Source organism: Schistocerca cancellata, chromosome 1, assembly GCF_023864275.1.
Source record: "Schistocerca cancellata isolate TAMUIC-IGC-003103 chromosome 1, iqSchCanc2.1, whole genome shotgun sequence".
NCBI classification, from domain to species: Eukaryota; Metazoa; Arthropoda; class Insecta; order Orthoptera; family Acrididae; genus Schistocerca; species Schistocerca cancellata.
The window spans coordinates 16,632,384-16,655,198 of NC_064626.1; the positions used below are offsets into that span (position 1 = coordinate 16,632,384).

Below are 22,815 nucleotides of genomic sequence, written 5' to 3' on the forward strand. Positions count from 1 at the left end.
ACAAACACCGATACTTTCACAGTTAAAAGAAAATTGTATAGAAACGCTATTATTCGCTAAAAGATTTTGTTAAAGTTATAATAACACTTTTATTGTCAGCAGTAAATGATTTGTTTGCGCATTTGTGGATTGTGCGTGTTAGTAATACTACGTTTAAAATTATAATATGATATCACGTAGTGCCGGTTAATGTTTGTAGTTGTAGAATCTGCTAGTTATTAAGGTAATAACATAAACTTGTAATTTTAGTTTTTAAATTTATCAGTTTCAACTGTTTTTGACGGAATATCTATGGTATGTGGATAGTGTATCTTTGCCAAGGTGAAGTAGTGTCATGGGTTGTTTTGATTTTGGTGTATGTATGGGTGGGCGTGTGTGAAGTTTTAGAATTTTGTGCGAAATAGTATTTGTTTGTGAGGAATAGGTAATTTATGAGCAGGGATTGAAAGTTGTCAATTAACATCATGGCGAACACTGGCGTGTTACCGTTTGTTAGAGGTGTTGACTTCACAAGAAATGACTTCAGTGTAAGTAAACATTTTACTAATTCATTGTGTAGCAACAGTTGCTCCTATTTTGCATCCGGAACAGCTTATGCGCTTCGTGAGTTTTATTCCATAGATCTCGTTGTTATTTATAAAAGGTGGAATAAGTCATTGACCTTGCAGTTGTCAAAATTGTAAACAAATTACGTTTATCATTGTCACCCCGAAAACGGTGGGGCAGATCTCCAGCAATAGATGTTATTGACCATTATGCTCAATACTTGAGCTGCAGTTTGTTAAAATTTGGCCCCTGTCACACCTAGAGAAATATCGATGGGCATTGTCAGTGTCACTATGTTTTTTGTAGTTGATACTGTGTGTGTGTGTGTGTGTGTGTGTTTTGTTAACATTTGGCATTCATGTTTAGATACTTACGCATTATATGCCACTTCTTAACATTTGGCCCTAAGACGTATGAACTGTTAATTCTAGGAGAAAGTGAGGAGCTGTTTGCCATCCATTCAGTAATGTTAGCAATCTGAGCTGTTGATGATAAAATCTATTGAGCTAGGCTATATCAATTTCTCTTTGAAGTCTTTCAGTGCTCCACGTTTCCCTCTGCTGGGATCTTCATAAGGATTGCACTGATTTCTCTCGATGGTTGAACAGTTTTCTTGAAGAAGAAAGTTTACTTTGGAAGAATTTTGAAAAGGCATATGACCTGGCCTAGCGGCTCATAGGATTTTATCATCAGTGACAGTGGCTTTGAAAGCATGTAAACTCATATAAATCTAAGCTATTGTCAGGAGAAATTCCCGGGCAAACATTGTAACTGTGTTGTCAGTTGGCTGGAATGAGCTGCATTCCACGCATGTGCCTTATTGTTCAGATGCAGTGCTTGTCAAAGGAGAGGAAAATGACCATGACTCACAATATCAAATCAATAAATAGATGCATGTAAGGGTACAAAATAAAAACACCTTTATGAATTGAACATAACTACAGATGCATTTGACTATAGTTGGTTTTGTAAAATATCACTTGCTCCTCAGTAGTGCTTTCGGAAGCAAAAACTAAATGTCATTTCAGTTATGGTGCAATGATTACCATGATTGTTAAATTTGAATCTGGTCAAGAGGAATGTTTGATGCTCGTCATCGGCTTTGACCACTGTGAAAATGTTAATCACTGCTGTGATGTTATATTTTGTTGCATCTATTCACAGTTTTATTGTTGTTTTTTCAAAGTCAATGAATGTGAAAGCAAAATAAAGTGTTTGTGGTGATAAACTGATGTATAGCTTAGCGCAAGGTCTAGGTTAGTTATGGTGGTGGGGTATAGAGGAATGTTTGATATGAGTGGTCAGCTCACCAGGGACATTGGAAGCATGCAACAATATGATGACTACAACATGTTACTGGTGTTTTTTTCTAACGGACTAAGCAAAAGATTAGTGTGTCAACACAACCAGGTTTTTTAGTATCACATTCATTGGCTTTGCCAACTCACAACCAAACAATTACCTTCTGACCTAACCTATACCTCGAGGTAAACTACAGATTAATATGTCACCATAGCAGGCTTCTTCCCCCCTCCCCCCCCCCTCCCTTTCCCCTTCACACTTACTTGTTAGCTTTGCCAACTAACAACAAAATGGTGAATATATGTGCCAAAAGGTGACTTGACTGCAGCCATTAACATTATGTCACTTGCCAAAGCCGATGACTTGTACTGAACATTCAGCTTGACATGGAAGATGACAGTTTGATTGTGAGTTGGTGAATCCTACTAATATGAAAGTTAAAAAACCTGGTTGTGGTGAGATACTGATCTTTAGCTTTGCTTGAGGTCTTGGTTAATTGCCGAGTGTGAGAAGTGTTATGTTTGAGGAGAAGATATGAGATTGACCAAAGTCGCTGCACCTCAAACCAGGTTGTCCAGTGTATGTGGGACCGACCAAGGTGGCGAAGCAGTTAGCACATTGGGCTTGCACGTGGGAGGATGACTGTTCAAATCTGCATTCAGTTATACAAATTTAGGTTTTCCCTGATTTACAGAAATCACTTCAGAAAAATGCCGGGATGGTTCCTTTGAAAGGTCATAGCTGATTTCCTTCCCCGTCCTGAAGACAATTTGAGGGAAATGTGTTGCATCCCTGGCTGCTCATGTTGTATGTTGATGACCTTGCAGACAATATTTATAGTAACATCAGGATATTTGCAGATAATGCAGTTTTCTGTCGGAGGAAAAGTTCATAAATATTCAGTCAGATCTTGATAAGATTTCAACGTGTGTCATGACTACTTTCATTGTTTTTCATGATTTTTTGCTAGTTTTATCAATTGTGTCTTTTTTTAAAGTGCTATTTGGTTTAGGATTTTTTGTATTGGTAACCTATTGGTCTTTCGAATGTACTTATGTAGGTTAATTGCTGTTGTTGATACTGCCTTTAGTTATGTTAATGATTTATCAAAATATTGTTGGCCTTTCCTATTCGCTTTGTGTAGTGTGATCTAGTTGACCTTTATAGCTCAGCAGATGTTTTAGATACCAGCTCAGCTGATGCTCTCAATACCAGTTACAGTTTTTTTGCTTTTATTGCTCTTTTTTGCTTTCTTGAAACTATTGTTTTTCCCTGTTTATGTCACGGTTATGCTCTGTATATTTGACTATTAATAGGATTTCCTATTTGTTGTATTAGATTTTAGCACAAAACCCCCACTTTCTTCCAGTAGTCCCATTAACTTCAACAGCCTGTTTGTTGTTACAATTTATATGATTCTGTGCTTGATGTTTGTATTTTTGCACCATAGAAACAATTAAGGTTAATGGTCACTATCTTGAAAGTATGTTTTTGCATTGCATCTTGGGGCTTGATAAGAGTGACATCATTGGTCAAAGCCGATGAGTGGCATTGAACATCTTGGTTTATCTGAAATATATGTACACACAGAATATGTAAGTAGGTTTTTACAATGATAGTATAGATGGTAGGACATGGTCTTGTAGAAGGCACTATCCAGGCATTTACCTTAAATGATTCAGGAAAAAGATGCACAGACAGAGCAAACTGCATCTTTTTGAGTATGAAATCAGAGAGATAACTGCACTACCTCAGTAGGTTGGGCCCTGTTCAACAATGTTCTTTTGACCATACTCAGTTTTCAGTTGATAACTTTTGTGCAGATGGTTTGAAAAGTCTGGTTAATTTCCATTGAAGAATGTAACATATTTGCTGCCCATTCATGATTAGTAAGCTTGACCATATAATTTCATAATGTACAGCATACGGTTCATTTTTGACAGCTATTGTAATTGGTCAATGTGTCGAATGTGACTGAAAATGGATATAAGCGACTTTCATGCTGCTATTAAGTATTTTCATTTGAAGGATTGGACTGCTGCACAAATCAAAACAGAAATGGATGGAATTCATGTGGACTCTGTGCCATTGTTGAAGATCACTTACTTTTGGATTAATGAAATTAAGCACGGTTGGAGAAGCACTGAATATGACACATGCTCTGGCTGCCCAAGTGAGGTCATCACAAACTAAATGATTGAAAAAATCGTGGTACTGCAAGACCACCGAATAAAAATTTACGAGATTGCTGAGACTGCAGGCATCTTAACTGATTGGATAATATCCCGCTTGTAGAATTGGCTATGAAGAAACTGTTTGTCCGGTGTGGGTTCTTCGATTGCTTACAGTTGACCAAAAGTGCATCAGGCATATCATTTCAGCACAGTGTCTTGTGGTGATTAAACACAATCCACAAGACGTTTTGTGCCAATTTGTGACTGTTGGTGAAATCTGGATCTGTCATTGAACACCAGAGTCAAAACAAATGACAAAGGCTGGTGAAAGTGAACTGAAGAAGGCAAAGACCATTTTGTCAGCTGTTAAAATGCTGGCTACTGGTTATTGGGATTCCCAAGGAATAATCCCCAAAGGTTACTTGGAAAAGGGCAGAACCAGAACTGGACATTAATATGCGTCAGTGTTGAATCATCTAAAACTCGCTTTGGCTGAGAAAATACCAATGTTGGCAAAGAAGTGCTCTTTGACCAGGATAATTCACCGTCCCACATATCAGCAGTAACAATGGGGAAAGTGTATGAATTGGGCTCCTCATCCACCAGATGTAATGCCAAGTGATTTCTTCCTTTTCCCTAACTTTGAACTTTTTCTTGCTGGTTATAATTTTTTGTCAAATGAGGAAGTGAAGCTTCCAGTCAGTCAATGAGTATTTTGCAGAGTTTGACAGAAACTATTTTTCCAATGGGATGAAACAGATAGAGGATTGCGGGACAAAGCGTGTATCTCTCAAAGGAGACTATGTTTAGAAGTAAGATGAGTTGCTTACAAAACAACTCTATCTTTCTTTCTTTCTCTTTCTTTTTTTTAAACAAAGCTGACTTATCAAACCTGTATTGGAGGAAGGGAAGAATCAGTCGTAAATTTTTAATCTGTTTATTGCAGATTGCATTCCGCAACTGTGTAGTTATCTTCAGTGCTATTATATCCAAGTCATGATGACTCATCATACATATAATTGCACATGGTACCATTTGATGTTACAGATAAGAAACCTCTGTATCTGTAACTTCAAGTGGTACCATGTGCAATTATATGTGCGACGAGTCATCATGACGTGAATATTATTTCATGGAAGATAGCTACATAATAGCTGAAATCGATCTACAATAAACTGATTAAAAATTTATGATCAGTGCTGCCTTTCCTCTGATCTAGGATCTCATTAATAAGATCAAAAATTAAAGCAATGAATTCAGAGAACTGAGTACTACATTATCTTCGACACAGACTTCAACTCAGAATTGATTTGCCAATGATCTAGAAACAATATGTATTTTTTGTCCTGAGAAGACCTTTATTGTAGGCCTGCAGTTTTGTTGGCTTTACCAAACCTGTCTTTAGCTGTATTATCCAACAATAATGATCAGAGTGTCTAAGGGCTTGTATAAATACTTTACAGTAGCACATAGTTGAAGACTGATACTGAACTTTTTGGTACCACTCAAAGTAGCAGTGTTTAACATTCGTGCCATGCTAAAAGTGTTCAAAATGTTTAGGACATTATTATCAACTTTACACTTAATACAAGTGGTAATATGTCTCCACATTTTAATTGTGTTAGTTTTTGAGGCTGAGACTCTTTTCAGAACTTCCACTAACTTATTGAAAAATTGTCCACGTTACCACCAGGTAATCAATACATGCACAGAATGATTTAACTTCTTCAGGGTTTCTAGCTTCATTAGTTGAACTGCTGCCAGTTCAAAATTTTTGTATGCACTAATTGTGGTCAGATCTTTTCTGGCTTTAAATGTATTCTACTTGAGATGTAAATACATGATCCAGCACCCATTAAGGTAGCTTTACGGTAGCAACTTGACATTCATATTATGATAGCACAGTACTGTTAGGTTGATGCCTAAGTTCGTAGCATCTTTTTGTTGCAAGTTGCTATTCTGGTTCCTATGGGTTTATTTATCAATTGCCATTATTTTTATTTGTTGTTCACTGTTGCTATTTGAGTGTACGTATTGTAATTTTGTCAATTGGGATTAGTGAATGGAGCTGTGGACTCTTAGAAAATGGAGTGCCGAGTGGAGAAATTGGAACATTTCCAACATATTCTTCTTGTTTGAGTTGAATAGACAGGTAACAGCAGTGGAGCCATCCAGAGACATTTTGGACAGAGCACTGCAAGAAAATGGCTTTCTCATTTTAAGGAGGATTGTTTTGACATTAGTGAATCTCCTCATTCAGGAGGACATTTGGCAGTTGATGATGATCATTTAAATACAGTAATCAACAATGATCCACATCATTATACTCGAGAAATAGCAAATGTGATGAACTGTGATCATTGCACCATCTTGCATGCAATGGGGAAAGGTCAAAAATCGGGCGTATGGGTACCGCATGCTCTAAACCAAAATCACAAAAAACAGCAGATGGCCATAAGTGCATCTCTATTTGCTTGTCATCAATTGGCTCATAAACAACACTGACCATCCCTCTCCTTTATTATTACTGGTGATGAAAGTGGTGCCTTTATGCTAACAAAGCCCACACAAAGCAGCAACTCAATATACAAAGATATGTGTGCATCCAAAAAAGATAATGTTATACATCTCTTGGAACAGTGGCAGTGTGGTGTACAACAAATTGCTTCCCTGAGGTGTAACCATCATTGCAGAAATTTGTTGTCAACAACTGAGACATCTTGCAGATGCAACCAAAGAACAATGACCAGGAAGACTGTGTGAAGTGATGCTACTCCACAATAGTGCCCACGTGTTTCCTGCTGGGTTTACAAAATACTCTTTATGGGAGTTGGGTTGGGAAATCGTTCTGCACCTATCTTATTCCCCTGATCTTGCACCCTCAGATTTCCACCTTTTCTACTCTCTATCAAACAACCATCAAGGAACTTACTTTCTGGATAAAAATGCGCTCCAAACATAACAACAATATCTTCACCTCAAAACCATGTGATTTCAACAATCATGGAATCATAAAGTTACCCCAGTGTTGGTAGGCTGTTATAAATAGTGAAGGAAAATATATTACTGATTACTAAAATGTCTGTTATGTGTATCTGTCCTATTGATTTAACTTACAAATAAATATTACGAACTTATGCACTGAACTCCAGTTCATGTGCCTACACCAGTGCTCTGTAATGTATATCAGTGAGCTATTTAAAGACTGTAATTGACCTAAAGCTGGTATATTTTATTTTTAAATGATTACTTATATTGATGAAAAATTGGTACTCAGCATTACTTACAAGTGCTTTGTTGTGTTATTTACAGAATGAAAGATTTCCAGAGGCCGTGCGCCTTATGACAGGAGTCCAGTGGTTGAAACTAGATAGAACTAACCTCTCACAAATTCCAGAAGAGCTTGGGAAGCTGCTTAAGCTAGTAAGTATAAGAATTTGACGTAGTCATCTATTGAATACTGAAATAAAATTACTTTGCCTTCCAATATCTTCTTCAAATAAGAACATTTTAGATTATGCTTAACTGTGAATATTAATTGAAACTGCAAATTATTGTAAATAGACATAATATGTTTTTCCTTCTTTCTTGTATAGAAAGTGAATATAATGTAAATACAACTCTTGTAACACTGAAGGACAATGGCACAGGTTATGTGAAAATCAAACACAGTACTTTCATGGCTCATTAATTGATTTAAATCCACCTGATAGTGGCCAGCTATAATCCTGTGTAGTTTGTAGTGGAAAGAATACTGAATTGTGAAAGGTTAGAATAATTTGTGATATTAATTGATGTTTTCTTTAACAGATATTTGTGACACATTAAAACAGTGTAAAGCCTAAAGTTTGCTCCTGTGCCGAGGAATTTTCCCATCACTGAATTTATTTGCTCACTGGGGCAAGCAGTGTCCAGCTTTCATGAGGACCAGCCAGAAGAAATCGGGCAAGAAGTTGTGTACACATTACATGCCCCTCCCCACAGTAATATCTTATCTGTCAAAGGGCAACAATCCACTCCATGAGAGAAGATCTGTATTTATTAATCTTACCAGCAGACAAAGCTAACACTATGATTCTCCTTTCAATGAACCATTACCTAGACAAAAACATTTTTTTTTTTACTGAAGCACTCAAAGTACTGAAGATTGCAGAATGCTCGTACCAAGTTAGTAAAAGGAAAGGTACCTTCACTCCTGAAGAAGAGTGTGTTAACGAACTATGTGCTTAAGCCTAATGTTGCTGTTCACTGTGATGATACAGTGTGTCAAAAGTTCATAAAGAAGCTGTTGCACTGTATCCCATTGTAAGTAGTTTTAATGTGCCCACTTACAGCTTGGTCAAGTATTTAGCATCTGTTCTTGGGCCTCATGTCAGAAAATGTTAACACCATATTTCCAGTTCTATGATCTTTATTCAGTGGTTGAAGTCGTCTTGTCTTGGTCTCTGTGATTTTCTTGTGAGCCTTGTTGTAGTTTCTTTGTTAACTCTTCTTTTTCTTGAAGAATATTGATGTTAATTAGTTAAAAACTGGACATCAAACTGATAAAATTTTGTCATCATGTTATGACATTGACATAGATTTTCTTGAATGACAAACATACTGAGTGGGTATGGGTGGTAGGTACATTATCCCCAGTAGTCGCCAATTTATTTGTGGAAGATTTTGAAGAAAAGACACTGAGGATGGTGTTTTTAAAACATGCCTGTTTTTGGAGGTACATCAGCGACATCTTTGTGCTGTGGCTACATATAACAGATGCTCAGAATTGTTTCCTGTATCATTTTCATTGCTTTCATTCCAGCATCAGTTTCACAAGGAAGATGTATTGGCCTACAGAAAGGGTGATGGGACTCCAGGATATGGTGTTTGTCAAAAACTGACATAAACAGGGCTTACATCATCTCAGATGCAGAAGCTTGACACAAGAGCTGGAAAACTGTAAGCTCAAGTTCAAGCGGAATGGTTACACAGACAAATAGCTCTGTCATGCCTTTGAGTCTGAACATTCACTAGAACCAGTAGAAGATCAATGGGTTTCCTAACGTGCTGCGGGCCTGTCTTCAAGGACAGGTAGCATTTTAAAAATATACTTGGATCAACCAGCCAAGGTTAAAGCACTCCTTGGCTTGGTGAAAGATGACCTAGGACTGAGGATGACCAGCATGTTCCAAATCCTTTGCCATTGTGTCCAAACAATAGATTGTCCTGACTATAGATGTATTGAGCACCATCACCATTTGGGATTATTGCAGCCTGAGAAATCTGCAGTGGCGGAGCACTGTCTTATGAAGGGCCACATAATGTTGTATAATGAAAGACAACTGTTTGTCTATGCATCTAACTGTTGGGCCTATGTTTTAAAGGAGCAGCTGAAATTGGACTACCAGACAACAATATAAATATACACAACAGTTACCTTTCAACTAAAATTTGAAACCCTGTTTTATCTGACATTAAAAAAACAATGGTTCTTGTCTCAGTGGCAGAAAGTATTGACAGTGGTACTCTGTAGTGATTCACTGTTTTTACCAGCTTACACCAATGTGGTTCTGTACCTTCTCTTGTGTCGGGCAGCAGTGAGAATTTCTGGTGTGCACACAGTTGGTCTCCCACAGCGTATTAAAGTGCTCGGTAAGCCTCGGTAAGCCTTGGTAAGCCCTTGGTATGAATCAGTTTTGTAATGATTGGAAGACAGTTTTCTTATGTGGTAATGGAGGTCAGATGGACTACAGATATATTGTGATTTAAATGATTAATGGAAAATCTCATATAAAGATGTGAAACAAATACTAACAAAGAGATAGAGGGGCTGGCCAGTACTTACCTCGGCTCAGTACAGCTGATAGATACACATAAAACAGAACCGAAAATTTACATTCCTAGCTTTCGGAACAAATGTTCCTTCATCAGGGAGGAGAGAGGGGAAAGAAAGGGAAGAAGGGAAAGGAGATTCAGTTACTCACAACCCAGGCTATGAAGCAACAGGGAAAGGAAAATAGGTAGGGTAGCAAGGATGGAGGCATGGTTGTCAGAGGGAAGCCAAAGATATTCTACTGTAAGTACTGTGCCAGCTTCAAACCAAAGAGGATGCATACAGAAGTAAAGAGGTATATAGTATAAAGATAAACACAACTATGTAGGATGAAAAGATGCGTGAATGGCTAAAGAGGAAAGGGAAAGAGGAGAAGACTGAAGAGTAAATGGGAGTGAGGTTGTTTAACATAGGTTCAGTCCAGGGGGATGGCGGGATGAAAGGATGTGTTGGAGTGCAAGAACTGCGGAGATGGGAACTTGCACTCCAACACATCCTTTCATCCCGCCATCCCCCTGGACTGAACCTACGTTAAACAACCTCACTCCCATTTACTCTTCAGTCTTCTCCTCTTTAGCCATTCACGCATCTTTTCATCCTACATAGTTGTGTTTATCTTTATACTATATACCTCTGTATGCATCCTCTTTGGTTTGAAGCTGGCACAGTACTTACAGTAAAATATCTTTGGCTTCCCTCTGACAACCATGCCTCCATCCTTGCTACCCTCCCTATTTTCCTTTCCCTGTTGCTTCATAACCTGGGTTGTGAGTAACTGAATCTCCTTTCCCTTCTTCCCTTTCTTTCCCCTCTCTCCTCCCTGATGAAGGAACATTTGTTCCGAAAGCTAGGAATGTAAATTTTCGGTTCTGTTTTATGTGTATCTATCGGCTGTACTGAGCTGAGGTAAGTACCGGCCAGCCCCTCTATCTCTTTGTTAGTATTTGTTACAGATATATTGTATCTGTTTGTTTATTTGAAGCCCAGAAATCTTGTACTTTGTAGCCACAAAGATATGGGCCTGATGTTAATTACATGTCTGTACATTGTATTTGCAAACAACAGCAAATGTTTAGTAATGACAGCAATAACCGAACATTTATCTTAAGCAGCTAAATAGATTAAAATGTACATGAAGATTCAGGACACACATTGTGCAAAATACTGCAGTGGCTACAATAGCATGAATGGCCAAAGACTCACAGTCTATTTTAATATCCTAAAATATAGAAGCTACATGATAATATCTTAATAAGACTTGTTACATATAAGTGCAAGCATATTATTTCTGTATACCTCTACAAAGCAGTGACAATTATAAATTCTACCTTAAGTGGGAGGAAAGCATAAAAAGTAATTATCTAGATGATCAGGCTGCAGACCTGACAAAAATATCATTAGTTAATATGCCAGGTAAGTCTACGTAGTTTCATAAGTCTCACTTGCCCTCAGAGGTAAAAGCTTCAGAAAGAATTCATTGCCATGCTGTTCGATGAAGGTATCATACTTAAAATAAAAGTGCTGGCTAGCACAAGAGGTTTTCACATGCTAATGTAAAAAATACTATGTTCAGAAGCAACCTTTGTGATAATCATGCGGTTATTAGCAATATCTAGCACTAACACTGAAAAACCAGATGATATTAACAATGACACTGACTTGGTGTACTCTCTTGGTTGTAAATAGAGCACTGCCGACGCTAAGAACATGACTGTAGTGTTCTTAGCTACTTCATGGTGACTGTATGCCATTTGACGATAAATACATAATAGTGGTCCAGCTTAATAATTTTATTTTTAAAATATACCCTTCTTAGATGATATGTTTTAATAGTCTTGAAATTCGTGAGATTTGTGCTGCAGAGCACCATGTATCTAAAACATTCCAGTGTTCTTTTACAAGTATTCCATTTCCTCTCTATTAAGATTATCACTCCTTTTAAAGCAGTATTCAGCTAAAATGCACTTACAATGTCCACATTGCTAGTGGTATGTGCTGATGTTGGCAATTTATTTATATTGGTCACATTCAGTAGGGTGATAGTCTGTGGAAGCCAGTGGTAGCCAATGATAATAATTGGATCTAATGACTTCTTTTGGTGAAAGATACTAATTTGACTTCTTTTGGAGAAATATACTAATTGATTACATTTGTTTTTTAAATGGAGAGTGGAAAGAAAACTGTGCTGAGAAGAGCGAGCAGTAGTGAAGCCTGAGACCCACGTTATGTTGGAATGTGACAATTTGGTTGTGAGTTGGTGAAGCCAGCAAATCTCATCACAGTAATATAACTGCTATAATAGATTTATGTGTAGTGTAGACCGATTACAACTTTCATCATTATAATAAACTAATTGTGTGTCTTATTTCCAATCTTGCCAAACATGGTTAAATTCTAAACTACTGGAACAAAATGTCAGCTAACTTTATTTGTGAACCATGGGAATTTACGAATGAGTATTGTGACTGACTACTGGTTCTCAGTTTGCCATATTCAGTTCCCATAGCTCATCACGTGAGATGTTACCAATATCGGCATACAATGCAACAGCCACAGTCAGCATAACTGCACTTTTACCCTGTATTCTTAGTATGTTTCAATCTACTTCTTATCTATTTGCTCTTAATAGCACCTCCGTAGGCACAAACCATTGCACGCTGCTCCAAGCCGGCCACGGTGGTCGTGCGGTTCTAGGCGCTCCAGTCCGGAGCCGCGCTGCTGCTACGGTCGCAGGTTCGAATCCTGCCTCGGGCATGGGTGTGTGTGATGTCCTTAGGTTAGTTAGGTTTAAGTAGTTCTAAGTTCTAGGGGACTGATGACCACAGAAGTTGAGTCCCATAGTGCTCAGAGCCATTTGAACCATTTTCACACTGCTCCAAGTTATAACTTTAGCTCAGCCTTTGCTACGAATTTTGAAATTTATATTTTATAGGCCACAAGAAATGAAAGGTTGTGGAAATCTTTGTTTCGTGTCAGTTGCAAATAGGATTGTTACATAATTTATTCTGAATTACATTGTTCTTTGAAACTTCAGTCTTCCCCCCCCCCCCCCCCCCCCCCCAATTTTCTGTTTGTTTCCACTTACCTTCAGTGGATGTGTTTATTCTCATGGCTGGGGAATGTTCTTATATGGAAATCCAAAACTTATGTAGAGCATAAGCTCTCTTACATTCTTGAGCAGTACCTGCATTAGAAGCTAAAATGGATAACTAAATCAAGGAATATTTACAATATATGGTTCTTTCTTGACATATGTCCACACACCTGCAGTCTATTATATCAAGGGACTGATGACCTCAGCCGTTTGGTCCCATAAGACCTTACCACAAATTATTATTATTATTATTGTTGTTGTTGTTGTTGTTGTTATTGTTATTATATCAGTCGGACTTGTTTCCAGTTGAAGTTGGTGTCATATATCCTCATTTTATCCTTCCTGGTTTCTTGAAGACAAGGCTGAAGGTATAATATTTCATTTTCTTGGAGATAATACTGGCTAATGTAGCCAGTGTAACTCTTTCCATGTCATCTGACAAAATTGAGGAAGCTATGAGGAAGCTATGTTTCATAAAGTGTGGTCATTGTAGATAAAGGTAAAGTTTTGTCCTACAGTAACTCATGAATGACAAATGATAGAATTTAGAAGCTGCTTGCATTGTGTTGGTGATTTTACACTTTGTGGTGATGTCTGAACAAAGAAAGCAATCTAAGTATTTGAAGTTCTCTACTATGTTAATTTCCTAATTACCAAACTTCAAGGGGGTTGTTTAGGGATTTCAAGTTACTGACAAGCAAGCTGTTTTTGTTGTACTGCAGATCTTTTCCATTTTCTGAAACTCTATTTGCCAGTGGCCTAGTATGTCATGGATAGCTTCCGATTCTCCTCGTATAAAGTCTTGATCGAAAAACAAGACTTCTGCAATGTGATCTTAACTGTTTTTATTACTGCATCCTTTATAATTGTGAAGAGAAGAAGTGATAAGCAACTTCTTTGTTTGACTCTATTTATAATTTTTAATCTTTTTGTTGTTATTTGAATACAGCTCTTTGTGTTACAACATACTTACGTTATTTGAGACGCGAGTTGAGGTGCCACTGTTATGGATTTCAAACATTCTATTATGTATTATTGCCCATTATGCTGGAAACAACTGCACTGTGGTAATTAAAATTTATTTATAAATCCTACCTATAGCCACAAAAATAAATTTATTGAAAGTTACAAATTGTCACCCTTGAGAATCCGTGGATCAGTTTACAGATGCTTTGGCTATCATATGGTTTCTTGCTTCAGAGTGACATGGAAAAAATGAATGTAACGTAACATAGTTCTTAATTACAACACACATGGAAACTACATGGTATAAAATGTTTGTATCAAAGTCACTCACGTACTGATAACTAGAAACCAGATTATGTGCATCATAAAAACCTTAAAATATGCGTGCAAATATGCATGAAAAATGCTTAAAAATGAATGAAAAGTGTCAAAATATGCAAGGTCAAATAATAATAAACATGGTAGTTACTGCTTGCATTATACCTCAAAGTCGAACCTGTGCATATCAGTTATGAGGAAGAGCGCTGGCCACGCAAAAAATTGGCACATTTAGAATGCTGATATCATTTTCTGAATACTTTGTGGTAGATGTTGGGAAGGAGGCCTTTCTGGGATTATTTTCTAAAAATTTACAAAATGGGGATGCATACTGTGTTTCAAGAATTGTTCCTTCTACGCTGTTGTTGTTGGTAATAAGCGGATGCGTTGCGAGTGAGTTGCAGTGAAACAGTCAATATGTGCAGGACCATCTTTGAGATATATCACACACAGAGGGATATGCTCAAAAACTTCATAATATTTTATTTAAAAAACAACATACAATCATAATTTTTTTGAACAGTATTAACTTTTGATTAACACTGTTGGACCAAAGCATCATTTAAAATTTATTTTACATTTTTCTACTATTGTAAACATCAGTGACCAAGTACTGTTCCAAATGTTTGGTAGTAAGTTTGTCTTTGTTCACTCTAAACATTTTTATAAACAGAAAAGGACCGTTCTACATCAATTGAGGTAACTGGGCTGTACAGTATTTGAATTTAGGTGCTCACTTACTGTTTTTCATAAAAGTTCACCAGTTCCATTAATGAAACTATCAAATTGGCACAAGGGTTCAAACTCCGGGGTTATTGTTTTAAATGTTTTCAAACTTTTGTTGAAGTTTTGTTGGGAATACCTCCGGCAATGTTGACTTCACTAGAATAATTTTATTCTTGAAATGATAATTAAATGGATACCCTCGCTGCAAACAGGCGTTTATGTACTTCATTGGGGACATGTTGAAAATGTGTGCCCCGACCGGGACTCGAACCCGGGAGCTCCTGCTTACATGGCAGATGCTGTATCCATCTGAGCCACCGCGGGCACAGAGGATAGTGCGTCTGCAAGGACTTAACCCTTGCACGCTCCCCGTGAGATCCACATTCCCAACATGTCCACACCACTACATTCGTAGTGTGCCTAATAGATGTTTGCCCATCATACTGCCTGTTTGCAGCTAGGGTATCCATTTAATTATCATTTCATTTCTAGCAAAGCTGCGTGGTCATCCACGGTAACTGTTCTTTCGGGAACAGATACTACTGTCATACATAATTTTATTCATTAACTGAATAGACTCATTCAATGCCAAACCTTGAGTTTCAAGCTTTTTAATTCTTGCAGATAAATGGGAAAAGTGAGTGCTAATCACAGCAATGTCTTTTTTAATACCAGAATCATTAAAAGCCTCCTTGCACTGGCAAACTGCCGAAGTCTGTGTATTATCAAAGTCGTTTACTACCCATTTAATGGCCTCGAAATGTTCATTTTAAACAACACAGCTTTGACCCATGTACCCCAACGAGTTACCACTGGTTAGGGAGGTAAAGGCTCACTTGGTAGTTTCTCTTTGTAGGTCTTGATGCGAGGAACCTTTAGAAACACTTTCTTTGAGGATGAAATCAGTTTATTTACATTCACAAACATGGAATGTACTTCTTCAGCAAGGTGATGTACTCCGTGAGCAAAGCACATCACATGAATCAAATTGGGATAAAATACTCGGAGAGCTTTTCCTGCTTGGATCATATGGGGAGTAGCATCTGAAATAAACACAAACACCCTTTCATCTGCAGAAGATTCTGGAAATATTTTACTAATACCCTCATTCACGAATCTGACGATCGTAGAATGATTTACTTTTTCAAGTTTTTTTGCAGACCGCTAAATAGGAAGAAGGAGGCTCTTCTTTTAAATCACTAACAGTTAAATATTGTTCCTATGTAATTTTTACGCAATGTTGATTCATCTGCTTTATTTTGATTTAAGCAATATTTGCGCAGAAAGTCTTTGAGGATAGGGTTTGTAAGTTTGTGAAGAGAAATATTGCTTGCAATCAGTGCTTCACATAGATCTATGTTAAACTAACTTTTTAGGTTACCTTTGGATTACCTTTTTGGTTACCTTTGGACAAATCCCTGCTTTTCCAACTAGCTGTTGTCAGAAGTTGTTGTCATGGTCCTTTCTTCTGTATTCCTGTGATATGAAGACTTGTCAAACCTCTTTTTTTTTTTTTTTTTTTTTTTTTTTTTTGCATGAAATGTTTTTCTCTCAAACTCAACAATATAAAACAATTCTGTCATATGTACCTTTTACAGGATGGTCAGCTATCCATGACTCGATGTTTTTTTTTTTATTTATTTATTTATTTATTTTTTTTTTTTATTTTCGGGTGGCATGGCACACAACACGTTACACGCTACATGTCGTAAACACGTTCAACTGTGTACAAGTAAATAGAACACTAAATTGAAACAATGGATATGCGGCTGAAAGCTTGCATAATTTAATTTTATTGTTGCTGACACATACAGTATGACAGCGGAGGGGATTAACCGTGGGCACAGGTGCATTGACTCTGTCTACCTGTTCCTGTTCATCCTCTGTAATGATTTTGCTAGGCAGTGGCCTCTCGGTTAGCAATGGCATGCAGTTCTAGGTCGCAGCCAATCTGAGAGATATCAAAACTAGATTGAGCTAGAGACCGCCTGTCTAAATTTTTAAAATATTGTAAACATAGAGCAAAAATATGCATCGTCACTAGTTTTTAGTTGAAATATGCAATAACTGGTGAAAAGGAGCCAAATATGCAAATGCTTATGCAACATGCAAATGCATATAATCCAAGTCTCTACTGAGAACTGTGCCCCTTTGGTGTCAGTGAAGCACATAGACACTAAATTTGCATTTTATTTAATGAATATTCATTGGTTGAACTATGTTTAACACATTCTCTGTAGTCACATTTGCACTGTCTTATATATTATCTAGTTTGGATTCATTCAGACCATTCTTGACAAATGTTGGGTTTTCACAAATGAACACACATCACCCCGGTTTCCAGAACTCCTGAAGATAGACATTGACTGTGGATATTGTATCACAGGCACAGTCCGTTTGACTGTTCAGAGATGTCACTAAACCCTCCAAAAGATATAAAAAACCATGCACGAGCAGCGCCTATTGGACGGAGGGGGTCCGACAGCCGATCAGTTCCAGTCATTCCACCAGGAAGGAGGTGCACGGCATGTGTTGTCTTTAGTTCAACCATACCTAGACGGTCAATACTGCAGTTTGATCACATTCGTATTGTTACTTTTTGCCAGGAAGGGCTCTCAACAAGGGAAGTGTCCAGGCGTCTCGGAGTGAACCAAAGTGACGTTGTTCGGAAATGGAGGAGATACAGAGAGACATGAACTGTCGATGTCATGCCTCGCTCAGGCCGCCCAAGGGCTACTACTGCAGTTGATCACCGCTATCTACAGATTATGGCTCAGAGGAACACTGACAGCAATGCCACCAAATTGAATAATGCTTTTCGTGCAGCCACAGGATGTTGCATCACAACTCAAACTGTGCACAATAGGCTGCATGATGCACAACCTCACCCCCGATGTCCATGATGAGGTCCATCTTTGCAACCACGACACAATGCAGCACGGTGCAGATTGGCCCACAACAAGCTGAATGGACTGCTCAGGATTGGCACTATCGGACATGCCTAGGATAGATTAAAAAGGGCTGTTATGGACAATGTGACCTACCAACCACTCTAAGGTATCTACGCCAAATCGCCGTTGAGAAGTGGGACGATCTGGACCAACAGTGCCTTGATGAACTTGTGGATAGTATGCCATGACGAACACAGGAATGCATCAGTGCAAGAGGACGTGGTACTGGGTATTGGAGATACTGGTGTGTACAGCAGTCTGGACCACCACCTCTGAAGGTCTTGCTGTATGGTGGTACAACATGCAATGTGTGGTTTTCATGAGCAATAAAAAGGGTGGAAATGATGTTTATGTTGATCTCTATTGCAGTTTTCTGTACAGGTTCTGGAACTTTTGGAACCAAAGTGATACAAAACTTTTTTTGATGCGTGTAAAATAAGTGTGTGTTATCTATGCTAGCAGTCTTCCCATGTTATCTGCATACATGTCTGTATGCTGTCTCATTATTGACCAAGCCCTGATGAAGCATATTATTTAAACTATTCATTTCCTGTTTTACTACTAAGTTCACAATTTTTTTGCCTTTTTGTTTGATTCCTGATCAGTCATAAGTTACGGAGCTTTTTACAGTGATGTGATACCATAAGTGACTATCTCAAATCCATAATGGTTTTCAATTGTTTTGAAGTGTTAGCAAATGAGTGGTGTCAAGTAACAGAAGTTACATTGGGATTGGAGGAAATATTAAAGACAGTGATTTCAGAGGTTAGAATGAATAATTCGCCCTGCAGCACACTACATGCGGTTGTGAAAGTCCTCGACATTTAAAATTGCACAGGCAGTGCATGTATTGTATGCTCACATATGGTTTTAATTTTCCAGTAAATTTTTTTTCAGTATCTACTGTATGTACAGTCATTATAAGTGGTCCATAATAGTGATTAGTGGTATTTAATTTCCAGGAACATTTGTCCCTTGTACGGAATGATTTGGAAAAGCTGTATGGTGAATTGACAGAACTTGCATGTCTAAGAACACTCAACATCCGCCATAACAAAGTGAAAAGCTCTGGAATCCCAGCTGATTTGTTTAATCTTGAAGAGCTGACCACACTTGACTTGAGTCACAATAACCTGAAGGAAGTGCCAGAGGGTCTAGAGAGAGCAAAAAGTTTACTTGTCCTTAACCTGAGTCATAATCAGTAAGTATTTGCTTTAGGTGTTTGCATAACTGCATTAGTTTTAGTTAATACTATATATTTAAAAAAAATTTGAGTCTTTTCATGATGCATACTTGTTCACAATGAACAGTTTGTATTTGACAAACTTTTCATATGTAATAATTAGTTGTTTGATTATAATACCTTTCATATTAAGTTGGTACAAAATTCATAGTGTTTTTGTTTTGCATGTTACTACTCCTGTTGCTACGAGTTTTATGTATCGACTGTCAATTTTTATTTGTAGTTCACTGTTACTGTTTGAGTTTATTTATTGTAATTTTGTGATTTTGAGTTAGTGAAGTGAACTGTGGATGCTAGAAACTGGGGAGCCAAGTGGAGAAATCTGAACATTTCTGACATATTCTTCCGTTTGAGTTCAGTAGAGGGGTGACAGCACTAGAGTTGGTCAGAAACATTTGTGCTGTGTATGGGGATAAAGCAAGTGGATAGTGTGGAGCAAGGAAGTGGTTTTCTTGTTTTGAAGAGGATCATTTTGACATTAGTGACTCTCCATGTTCAGGAAGACCGTTGGAGTTTGATGATGATCATTTAAATACATTAATCCACAATAATATACATCAGTATACTCGAGAACTAGTAAATGTGATGAACTTTGATAATTCCACCATCATGTGACGTTTCCATGCAATGGAGAAGATTCAAAACTTGGTTGTATGGGCACCACATGCTCCGAGCCACAAACATAAAAACCAGTGGGTGGTCGCATGGGGTTTCTGCTGGCCCGCCATCAACTGGCTCATGAACAAGAACAACCATTCATATCCTTTATTGTTACTGGTGATGGGAAACAGTGTCTTTGTGCTAACATAAGAAAAAGAAAGGAGTGATCGAACTCAAACAAAGCAACAACTCCCTGTACAAAGACCTGTGCGCATCTACAATAGATAACACTATGCATCTGGTGGAACAGTAATAGTGCAGTGTACAACAAATTGCTTCCCCCAGTTGTAACCATCAGTACTGACATATATTGTCAACACCGAGATGTCTTGCAGATGCAGTACTAGAACAACAATCAGGAAGACTGTGTGAAGTGCTGCTCCTCAGTGATAATGATCGCCTGCTTTCTGCTACACTGACAAAAAACACTGTGCAGGAGTTGGGTTGGAAAGTTATTCCAAGCCTTCTGTATTCACATGATCTTGCGCCGTTAAGAGTTTCACCTTTTCCACACACTATTGAATAACCTTCAGAGAACTTTTTTTCTGGATGAAAATGCTCTCCAAACATGGCTCGACAATTTCTTTGACTCAAAACCACATGATTTCTACAGTTGTAGAATCAAACAGTTACCCCAGTGTTGGCAGACTGTTGTAAATAGCGAATTAGAATATAATGTTATTGTTGGCTAAAGTCTCTGATGTGGGGATCTGTTGTGTTTATTAAATTTATGGATAAATGCCATGGACTTATGCACCAACCTAATACATTGTGATAATTTCTCTTTTCAGTTGATTGATTGGACGGGTGAGAAACTTTAGCCTCTAAGTCTCATTTGTAATTTCTCTCACTTCAAGATTTTTCCTTAACATTTATGCTATTTAAAGAAAGAATTCCATGTTTGGGATCCTGTCTTTAATTTTATATTTAACATGTCTTGCTTAATTTATTAGCTTATAATTTCTAAGTATCTCTTATACGAAAGTGAGAAATATTTTATTTATAACTACAATGGAAATTCCTGGATTGCGCAGTGCATAAAATAAGGAAAAGGCAATCATTCACCAATAGTAGATCGATGCACAGAGCACAGTAACACATAACAAGTTACAGCATTCACACTAGCTTTCGAGCACTAGCTCTTTATCTAGCAATAGAACAGTAATTGTGTGTGTGTGTGTGTGTGTGTGTGTGTTCGCGTGCGCGCGTGCGCGATCACACGCATGCAAGCTAAAAGAAGAGCTCGTGCTTGAAAGCCAGTATGAATGCTTTTTTTCTGTTATATGTTACTGTGCTCCTCGCATCGATCCGCTAGAGGTGAGTTGTTGACTTTCCCTTATTTTATGTACTGCTAAATATTTTGTTTATGAGTTGAAGAATTATAATTTTCAAAATAATCACAACAGCATTTTAGGCATCTCTTCCATTTGCCCATGATTCTTTTTATTCCTCGTTCATAAAAATTATGTGACTGCTGGAGGCATGGTTACATTAATCATTTGTGTATCCAGTGCAAACTTGCACCATCTTGAATCATTCTTCTGACTACTAGAAAAATGAAAATTGCAACATGATGCGTGTAGGGCATAAAGCATAGTCACTCTAATATCTATGCCACTTTTTCTTTATTTTCTTCTTTTTTGTCCCTCTTTCCCCAGGAATGGCACAAAAGTGCATGAAAGGTTACGGAATATCAAAAGAAAGCAATTGATTGACCCATCCTGATAGCCACACTTTGACTTGCTGCTTCTGGTGTTCTGGGAAGTCTGCTGGTTCTAGATCAAATTGTCCTGGTGGATTAATGACGAGGACCAGCGTGCCAGCTAGCCTGGATGTGATTTTTAGGCAGTTCCCCACATCTGACTAGGTAATACTGGGCTAGCACCCGTGTCTCGACTCAGTTATACAATTCGCTAACATTTAAAAAACGTTCCCACGCTCCTACATGAGATAACACTATTTGCAGACAGTTGGGGTACACACATTCCTTCCCAGAGGAGAGGGGGCAAGAGGTCTGGGGTGTGGGGGAGGAGGGGATTAGTGATGACAGGAAGGACAAACTGCCACTCTCTACCATTAACACTGGTAATACCAGTAATTAATATGCTGACCCCATAAAGATGTGGGATAAAAGACCAGGGAAAAGAAGTAGAACAAATCCATTAAGACGGAAGGGATCTTCACACGACATTCAGAAGTTGTTAACAAATTCATTGTCACTTGGTTATTTTCTAGCATTCGTTCACAGAACTGTCATCACATCAGAAGAAGTAGAAGAAGAAGAAGAAGAAGAAGAAGAAGAAAGTAAAAATTATCAGTTTGTAATGAATTCATGCAATAGTAGACTGTATTAGTCAAAGGAAAGGACGAATATGATTTTACCTTGTGTTTGGCAAATGTGTAAGACTCTGAAGGTCGTGTCATGTCGTATTGCACTGCAAGCTGGTTGCTTCCTGTAAAACAACATTCACAAACACTTTACCATCCAATGTGTGACATTCATGACATACAGGATGCAATGGAGAATGACTTTTTCTTTGTTTGCAAATTACTACTGGTCTGAAACTTTGAAAGATGGATCTTGGAGCTAAACATAGACCAACACACCATTATGTTACCGTATTTACTCGAATCTAAGCCGCACCTGAGAAATGTAACTCGAAATCAAGGAAAAAATTTTTCCCCAATCTAAGCTGCACCTGAAATTTGAGACTCAAAATTCAAGGGGAGAGAAAAGTTTTAGGCCGCACCTCCAAATCGAAACAAAGTTGGTCCATTGTAATATGAAACACAATTTAGGTCGAATGAATGACGATACAGCTACAGTTGTTTGGTTCGAGTCGTAAGCTTAGCAGTTAGCTTTACCAGGTAGCCATTGCTATGCGTCAGGCGCTCCGTCTGTGTTTATACGGGTACCCTTCCTTTTTCGCGTGCTTTGTCTGGTTTGAATTGATTGCTTATTTTTCTTTGATCTGACAAGTGCCGTTCTCTTTGTTATAGGTGTTTACGTCACTCTAAGC

The 22,815-nt window shown here is 37.9% G+C and overlaps 1 protein-coding gene across 1 annotated transcript in view; it reads left to right on the forward strand.

Moving 5' to 3' along the window:
• The first annotated feature begins 325 nt into the window (after window positions 1-325).
• The window catches only part of LOC126164465 (protein flightless-1), a 167,036-nt gene continuing 144,546 nt past the window's right edge, over window positions 326-22,815 (forward strand). Inside the window, exons 1-3 of the mRNA XM_049920242.1 lie at window positions 326-527; window positions 7,335-7,445; window positions 18,855-19,093. Of these exons, the coding sequence (XP_049776199.1) occupies window positions 465-527; window positions 7,335-7,445; window positions 18,855-19,093 (413 nt within the window). The 5' untranslated portion in view covers window positions 326-464. The remainder of the gene's footprint in view (window positions 528-7,334; window positions 7,446-18,854; window positions 19,094-22,815) is intronic.